This window comes from Bos taurus, unplaced genomic scaffold, assembly GCF_002263795.3.
Source record: "Bos taurus isolate L1 Dominette 01449 registration number 42190680 breed Hereford unplaced genomic scaffold, ARS-UCD2.0 ScbfJmS_511, whole genome shotgun sequence".
NCBI classification, from domain to species: domain Eukaryota; kingdom Metazoa; phylum Chordata; class Mammalia; order Artiodactyla; family Bovidae; genus Bos; species Bos taurus.
In genome coordinates, this window is record NW_020192288.1 from 63,802 (window position 1) to 73,308 (window position 9,507).

At 44.6% G+C, this 9,507-nt stretch overlaps 1 protein-coding gene across 3 annotated transcripts in view; it reads right to left on the reverse strand.

The window, feature by feature from the left end:
- Nucleotides 1-1,367, reverse strand: part of LOC112445796 (fibrous sheath CABYR-binding protein) — a 64,834-nt gene extending 63,467 nt beyond the window's left edge. For all 3 annotated transcript variants that reach the window (XM_024989276.2, XM_024989271.2, XM_024989270.2), the window contains exon 1: nucleotides 1,131-1,367. In XM_024989276.2, coding sequence (XP_024845044.1) covers nucleotides 1,131-1,352 — 222 coding nt within the window. In that variant the 5' untranslated portion in view covers nucleotides 1,353-1,367. The remainder of the gene's footprint in view (nucleotides 1-1,130) is intronic.
- Nucleotides 1,368-9,507: the final 8,140 nt, after the last annotated feature.

Below are 9,507 nucleotides of genomic sequence, written 5' to 3' on the forward strand. Positions count from 1 at the left end.
ATTAATTTCCCAGACAAATGAAAAATTTGCAACCTGTGCATAGATCCCCAAGCAGCTGATAGTTTACCCCTTTACACTGACCCATCCTTAAAGCAGCACAGAGGCATCACAACTTCGGACCCAGAATCCAAAGCTCAGTGATCTCACATTCTGGGGTGCAGATGCCTACACAGAGATCTCTCACCCAGGGACTGAAAGGCCAGCAAGCTCCAAAGATGCACATCCCGGTATACAGGCACACATCCTAGAGGCTTTGTACTATGGCTCACAAAATCCGCTCAGATCAAATATCCCATCACTCACAACCCTGCCAAAAGGCTCAAGGGGATCAAATGTACCCAAACAACACCTGTGTTGTCACACGAAGCAATACACAATCCCAAGCTGCCAGGTACAGTTTATTTTCCAGGGAGAGACACCAAACTCAGAGACCTCTCCCTGGACATGAATTGCATGCATTTGTGTGAATGACGGAGAAGGCACTGGCAACCCACTCCAGTACTCTTGCCTGGAAAATCCCGTGGACGGAGGAGCCTGGTAGGCTGCAGTCCTTGGGGTCGCTAAGAGTCGGACACGACTGAGCGACTTCACTTTCACTTTTCACTTTCATGGATTGGAGAAGGAAATGGCAACCGACTCCAGTGTTCTTGCCTGGAGAATCCCAGGGACGGGGGAGCCTGGTGGGCTGCCGTCTATGGGGTCGCACAGAGTCGGACACGACTGAAGTGACTTAGCAGCAGCAAGCTGTGTGAATGACGGTTGCACTGCCACAGGATCCAGACTGAGCGGAGGCTAAACCAGAATGAAATGCCTCACCATGCACAGCCAGCGACTGCGCCAAACCTCGCCACTAAGCAGGGCAGCTATTAGACCCTTTGGAAAAAGCAATAAGACTCGGACGAAAATTGTTTTCTGAAAAGTCGCGCACGCCAACGCAGGCGCACGCGTATACAGGCGCCTCTCGCCCTCAGTTCCTGTTCTGCGACCACGCAGCCTGCAATCACGCGATGGCCAATCACTGCCCAGAACGCTTTCCTGACTCCACACTCAGCCAGTCTCTCGCTCCGTAGTCGTCCCACCAACGAAGTGGTGGAGTTGAAAAAGAGACGGAGAAAGTTTCTGCTTAATACCTGTGTCCACTCGGATTCAAAAGCAGTGGGAAGACGAAGAGGAGCGAGTGGGGATGGACCTAGTGGCGCCATGAGTGCCGCTGCTGGGAACTGCGGTCCATGCCCGACGCGGTGTAAGGGGACCCTCTCTGTTGTCACACGCCCTCTCCCAATGGTACCTTCCAGAGTGGGTGGTCTTTCCGCTACCCCTCGGTGGTACATCCCAGGACAGAACTGTTTCATCTCGCGCGCCCCTTGCTGGTGGGGTTGGGGGACAGCAGATATAGATGCCTGTGGACCATTCCAGGAGGATCCACGAAGGGTGGAAGGGCAAGGTTAGGGGGAAAACCCCACAGATTCCTGCAATTTGGGACTCAGAAAAAAGTCTCCGTAAACTGAAGATTACGTCTCTATGGGGATCACTGTCGTAACAGAGAGCATGGAAAACACTTTATCTTTGCTGGGCATTGTGATTGTTTGTGCTTTTCCTGTTCAATAGAAACGTCCATACTGATCTCATACTAATGTATATCTACATAATAGTTATGAATTGATCTTGTGAAGAAAGACAAGGTAAGTTGCTCAGGTCCATGGTCTGAACGCTTGGCAAACCCCATGACTGTAGCCTGCTAGGCTCCACTACTGTACCCTGTGCTGGAATAACTACGCAGGCAGAGAAGTATTTCTGGAGTGGTTAGTCCATTCCCTTCTCCACGCGGCGCATCGAATGTAGACATGAACAAGGGTTGCAACCTGGTCGCTCCTCCATTGCCGAGGCCAGCATTCTTTGCTGTCCTGAGCCAAGCACAGAGGATACGGCGCAATTATTTTACCATGTTGGCAGCAACCTGGCGATGTAATATATTTGTATTAGCAGCACAAAGGAGGGGTCTTGGAGCAAGTTTTATTAGGCTAGGAGATATCAAGTAACTCAGCCTGGTGATAGGTGGCTCAAAATCCATACAAACATTATGGGAGAAGAAAGCTTTCGTAAGATGCATATTATAGACACCAAGAGGGTGTTAAGTATTAGACAGGATAACGTTTGTGTTAAACTGATGATACCTGTTTTATAATTTCACTAGCCTGTTATAAGCTACAGACTTTTCAATCAATCATAGTGTTATATACTTAATGTAATCACTGAAGAGATGAAGAGAATGTTATTTTTAATGGCTTACCCCTTTATAGATTTATGATAACATGTGCACATATGACGGAAAGATGGGAACACCCGACACACCACGCAGGGCATTAGGTCGCGTCAGAGTATGGTAGTGTTTACGTGTATGATATCATTCAGCATCATTTCGGTGTAACACTATCTCCTCAGGCTGATTGTGCGGATTAAAGTAGGAGTGTTTACCAGAATGCATACACGCCTAAGGAAATAACGTAAAAGTAAGTGAAAATCAGTAAAGCAAGTGTAGAAAAGCATATTTTAGGTAAGAGGTATTTCCCAGTAGGATGTGAAACCGTAGAGAGCGCAGTATCAGGAGGAAACGATAAGAACATGCCACCATACGGTGAGACAGAGAGAAATATACGCATTAACAGATGATAAATGTGAAGGCCATGATCTATCAACTCTAAAATTTCGCCAATAAATAGATAGTAGTAATACCTTTCCAACGCAGAAGGCAGACATGATGAAAGGAAGCAGTATAAGAAAATCATCCCATAGTGTATGGTGTATCTTAACGAAAGAGGACACAGTGGTTAGGAATGTCAGATCACAAATTACCAATGCTTTGGTGGTCGTAGGTGTGCTGTGTTACGAGTGCTCATGGGTATCAGTTGTCACAGCTACGAGGAGCTGTCGCGTGTTTAACCTCTCTGGGCCACATGCGACGATCTGTAAGACGTGACCAGGACCCGTCTTTCATGAATTTCCAGGAATCAGGAGTGGGTTGCTATTTCCTACCTCCAGGGGATTTCCAGAGCAGGGGATTGATACCTGAGTCTCCTGATTGGCAGATGGGTTCTTACCACTAGCGCCACCCCGGGAAGGCCCTTATTTTGACCCAGCAAGTCTAACTCTTGGGCAGTTTCCAAGAGATAATGAAAACATGCTCACACGAGCGGGCTGCAGTCAATATTCGCACACGTGTATTCTAATAGCCAAACGTAGAAACAACCCAGTTATTCAACAACTGGTATACAGATGAAAGAAAAACAAAACAGTATACCTGTACAAAGGAATAATACATGATAATAAAAAAAAGTAACTAATGCATGTAAGAGCAAGGATGCATCTCAACTGTGCAAATGAGAGAAACCAGACACAGAAGCCTACATATTATATGATTTCATGTCAATGGATTTCTGGAAATGGAACAACTGTTGGCACAGAAATGTATCTGTGGTTGCCAGGGTACAGGAGTGGAGGAAGGAGTCGGATGGCAAATACCCCAAGGGAGCATTTTTGAACATTGAGACGTTTTATACGTTTTTATTGTGGTAGCATTTACACCACGGTATACATTTGTCAAAAATCTACAAATGGTAATACATTAAAGTGTTGGCTTTTATTGTATATAAATTATACCACAACACTTTATTAAAGGAAAAGGAAATTTTAAGTTTTTAAATACTGGTTATTGTATCCATGTAGACCATGAGCTCAAAAACACAAAATTCTAATTTGGAATTCTTCCCAGACCTGGCCAACTTCCAGAATTCACCATGACGGTTTTGTATTTTATGACAGGAAACTTGGTCTTAACCATGTTTAGGACTCCCTCTCCCTCACCTCAAGTCCAAATTCTTGATGAGTTCTGTCCGTTTTACTTCGTAAACGTCTAACGCATCTACTTTTTCTAAAACATCTACTTCTGTGTCATTGACTACGCTAAGACCTCTGACTGCGTGGATCACAACAAATAGAGAAAATTCTTAAACAGAGGGCAGTGCCAGACTACTCGACCTGTCTCCTCAGAAACCTATATGGGGGCCAAGAAGCACCCGTTAGAACCAGAGTTGGAACAAATGACTGCTTCATAATTGGGGAAGGAGAACAGCAAGGCCGTGTATTGTCATGCTGCTTATTTAACTTATACGCAGAGTACATCATGCAAAACGCTGGACTGGATGACTCAAAAGCTGGAATGAAGATTGCTGGGAGAAATCTCGACAAGCTCAGATACACAGATGATACCACTCTAATGGCAGAAAGTGAAGAGCAACTAAAGAACCTTTGGATACGGATGAAAGAGGAGAGTGAAAAAACTGGCTTAAAACTCAACTATTAAAACACTAAGATCAGGGCATGTGGTCCTATCACTTCATGGCAAATAGAAGGGGGGTAAGTGGAAGCAGTCCCTCCTAAGGGAGATCAGTCCTGGGTGATCATTGGAAGGGCTGATGTTGAAGCTGAAACTCCAATACTTTGGCCACCTGATGCAAAAAACTGACTCATTTGAAAAGACCCTAATGCTGGCAAAAATTGAGGGCAGGAAAAGGGGATGACTGAGGATGAGGTGGTTGGATGGCATCACCAGCTCAATGGACATGAGTTTGGGTGAACTCCGGGAGTTGGTAATGGACAGGGAGGCCTGGCATGCTGCGGTTCAAGGGGTCAAAAAGAGTCGGACACGGCTGAGTGACTGAACTGAACTGAAGTGGAAGCAGTGACACATTTCATTTTCTTGGGCTCGAAAATCACTGCAAATGGTGATTGCAGCCATGAAATTAAAAGACGCTTGCTCCTTGGAAGGAAAGCTATGACAAACCTAGCTTGCATGCATTCTCAGGCACTTCAGTAGTGTCTGGTTCTTTATGACCCCATGGACTGAGGCCCACCAGGCTCCTCTGTCCAGGGTATTCTCGAGATGAGAATACTGGAGTGGGTTGCCATGCCCTCCTCCAGGGGATCTTCCTGACCCAGGGATTAAACCCATATCTCCTAAGTGTGCTGCATTACAGACAGATTCTTTAACGCAGAGCCGCCAGGGAAGCCCATGAAAATCCTGCTGCTGCTAAGTCACTTCAGTCGTGTGCGAATCTGTGCGACCCCAGAGACAGCAGCCCACCAGGCTCCCCCATCCCTGGGATTCTCCAGGCAAGAACACTGGAGTGGATTGCCATTTCCTTCTCCAATGCAAGAAAGTGAAATATTGAAAGTGAAGTGGCTCAGTCGTGTCCGATCTTCACGACCCCATGGACTGCAGCCTACCAGGCTCCTCCGTACATGGGATTTTCCATGCAAGAGTACTGGAGTGGGGTGCCACTGCCTTCTCCAATGACAAAACTAGACAACATATTAAAAAGCAGAGCCATCACTTTGCTGACAAAGGTCTGTAGAGTCAAAACTATGGTTTTTCCAGTAGTGATGTACATATGTGTGAGTTGGATCATTAAGAAGGTTGAGTGCCAAAGAATTCATGCTTTCGAATTGTGGTGCTAGAGATGAGCGTTGAGAATCCCTTGGACACCAAGGAGAACAAACCCATCAATCCTAAAGGAAATGAACTCTGAATATTCACTGGAAGGATTGATGCTGAAGCTGCAATACACTGGCCACCTGATATGAATAGCTGACTCATTGCAAAGGACCCAGAAGCAAAAAACTGAAGGCAGAAGGAGAAGGGGGCAACAGAGGGTGAGATGCTTAGATAGCATCACCAACTCAATGGACATTAATTTGATCAAACTCAGGGAGATAGTGTAGGACAGAGGAGCCTGGCATGCCTCCCTCCCAGAGCTCAGACCAGGGAGCCTTCTCACGACAGTAATGGAGCACCTACCCTGGTACAGAAATGGGAGTTGGAGCTGTTTACCCCCTCAATGTGTTTTCTCCCTTTGCATTCATTTGCACATTTCTTCTTGTGTCACGGAATCCAACTCCGCTCATCCCCACCTGATAACTGTAACAAGCTGCACCTGCATCTCTATCAGGGCGGGTGCACATACCCCCTGCACTATGTATTTTACTTCTCTCCCTTCAGAATCTCTAGACTCCCAGTCACCACCCTCAAAAGGGGCAGTGATGCAGGGGAGGTTGTGACTCTCATCCACACCCTGGGTCAAAGCACAGCTGTGTTATATATAACCTCTTTCACTCTTAGAATGAACCTTATCTTCTAGCTTTCCTCCTGCTTCTTGGCCACCCTGCTCACCGTTTTGCTTTGCTTTTCCCTTAGGTCCATTCCCTGTGTTTCTCCTTTGCACTTCTTTTCTGTTTATGTGTCTGTCTGGTCCACCAGTGTGATATTCCCATCGTCCACCTCACATCACTGGTCTTGTTATTTCAAGCATTGCAGACACTTCCTGAGACATGCTAGTAATCAGTGTGTGCGTATTCAGTGAAGGAATACTATTAATGACTGACAGGAAAAGCATCTCCTCCATGTAGGAGTCGGTATATAGGCATCATATTTGTAGCACCATACATAGTCTTGTGTGTTGTTCCAGACACTGTAGGAGTGTGACTCTGTCTTGGTGCCCTGGTGCCCTTGCATGTCCCCACTTAGGCTACGTAGGCAAGGCTAAACTGCAGGCTGGCTTGAACCTTGGCAGAGAACCTCCTGATTGCTCTTGCAGCAAGGGGAGATAAGCAGCCTGATGAAGAGCTGCTATGAGGCCATTTCTCACCTGCCTCCTCATCCAGCTGGAGGTGACACAAAGTTGTTACTCATCCACCTCTGGTTTCAGTTGAACATAGGATGGTCTCCCTAGCCCCAGCTGAGAGTACAGCTGTGGACTGCAGAGCTGCTCAGTGCCATAGGGCACAACTGTGGGCTCCTTCCTGGCAGAGACCTACCACTTGTAGTGCCTTTACTGAGGCCTTCCAATTCAGTGGCAAACCGTGGGACTAGGGACAAGGCAAGTGACACCAGGGTCATATTGCTTCTGCACTGTCTGTAAGGTAGAATCTGAATCCATTCGGGTTCATTGTCTCCTTACTGGCCAAGCCCGTAGAAGGTGACAAGCCTAACTAACAACTGCAGTGGTGCCCTGAGGCCCTGTAGCTCCTGCGCTGTGACTTAGGGACTGGCTGCCTGAGTACGTGACACAGTCTGGTGTTGTGTGATGTTGTGTGACCAGAATATTGGCTTATTTTCTTTGTCATCACACACAGCAAGGAGCACAGTTTTCAGTACATATTATGACTTAGGGTAGCCTTGTCAGTCCTCATTAACAAACCAACCTTAGAATGGATGCCATGTCTGATACCAGCTATTGAATCTGCTATTGAATCAATATATTTATTTAGACAAAATATGGTTCTGAAGTCCAATTCATTTTAAAAGTTAGCATATAGTCTCTTTGAAATTCAAAATCTGTATCACTTGTGAGAGAATTGTAATTGTAAAGGTAAATGTTTAAATGAAAAAAATGGAGTAGAATAAGCCAAATCCATTTGTAATGTAATGCCTACTTCACATGTTATCTTGTTTATTCTTCATAACAAATATTTAGTGTAAACTTGTAAAATCCATTTTAGAAATAGGGTAACAGATCCAAAGGATGTAAATACCTTTCTCACTTGCACACAGTATGTGTCAGAGCCAGTAATAATACTCTGAGTTATGTCACGTGCTGTGCTTAGTCGCTCAGTCGTGTCCGACTCTTTGTGACCCCATGGACTGTAGTCCGTCAGGCACCTCTATCCATGGGGATTCCTCAGGCAAGAATACTGGAGTGGGTTGCCCTGGCCTCCTCCAGGGGATCTTCCCGACCCAGTGATTGAACCCAGGTCTCCAGCACTGCAGGCGGATTCTTTACCATCTGAGCCACCAGGGAAGCCCAGTTATGTCATGTCATAGCCAATGAGGAGACAGAGCAGATAAGACTCAAGTCATTTTGTCTCACGAAGTTCCCCTCATTCCTTTCCCTTTTCTTCTAGCTAGGATCTAATCTTCTCAGATAGCTCCATGACCTAGGAGCTTTTCCACATACTTTTTGGTAAGATGGGACACTCTAACTTAAGTCTCGTGGTACATTTGAACCTCCCATTTTCAGTCCTTTTGGACCTGCATTTTCATACCTCTGTAAGGGCACAACAACTGCTATTTATAATCCCTTGTTATTCCTTAAGCAGAGTGCATTCTGAATAGGTCCTTTGTAGCAGAAATGTATTTTTTTGGTGCGTGAGGATGCAGATGGGGCCTCAGAGATGTAAGCATTTTGTTATGTAATAATAAGAATAGAAAGGAATCAGACAGCTGGAGGACTTCCTGTAGCTCAAATGGTAAAGAATCTGCAGGAGACCTGGGTCGATCCCTGGGCTGGGAAGATCCACTGGAGAAGAGAATGGCAATCCACTCCAGTATTCGTGACTGGAGAATTCCATCGACAGAGAAGCCTGGCGGGCTACAGTTCATGGGGTCCCAAAGAGTCGGACACGACTGAGTGATTCACACACACACACACAGACACACACACACAGTTGGAGGGCTTCTGAGATCTGGTGACTATCAAGCCAATGGAGGACGTCATGGAGAAGAAAATATGTTTGTGGCTACTCTCTCCCTGCACCCAAAAAAACTTGGAAGGCAAGTCAGAAGTGTGTGAAAGATATGGTGTGGCATTTGCCATGGAATTTGACAGCAGTTTTTTTCCTGTCTCCCTACAACCTTTAACAATGGCTTTGGCATTCCATTTCTCTATAGGACAATACAATCATATTAAGTTTTTAAAAAAATGTTTCCCTGTCAATGATTTCATCAGGGACACCACCATATGAGATTTGGGTGGCACATTTTGTAAACACATTTATTCAAGAGAAGACCAAAGGCTTTTATGCAATTTTTATGTGTAGGTATATATATATGTATGTATATGCATTAACATGTAGATTACACCTAAAGAATATGTTATGACCCAATTTTTTTAACTCTAGAAGTGCAAGGGTGGTTTAAATGTATAAGGTTACCAATGCATTTCAACACACTAATAGAAAAATGGAGGAATAACAATTCTATGATCATCACAATTGATACATTATACATGTTTGATGAAAATTAATCTATATTCAAGACAGCAAACTAGGAATAGAATGGAACTTACTCTGATAAACTATATGTACAAAAAATGCAACGTAAACAGGTTGAAATGGAGAAGATTTTTCATTTCCTATTGGGAAAAATGCAAATTATCACCTGCTTTAGTCAAGACTATTCTGGCTAGGTTTGTTCAATGCTGAAAAATGAGGACAGGTTTAAGGTTTAAGCCAGTAGAAACTGTTGATATTCAAATATAATAGTATATTTTGAAAAGCAAAAATAATCTAGATCTAAATTTGTGGAATTAATATGCATATTTAGAGGAATTGTTGGACAGAAAATCTATATATAGACATTCTATCTCTAGAGACAGCCTCAACTAGACAATAAAAATCACAAACCATGAATTTTCAATAACATTAAATACCCGGGGATAAATTTAACAAAAAATG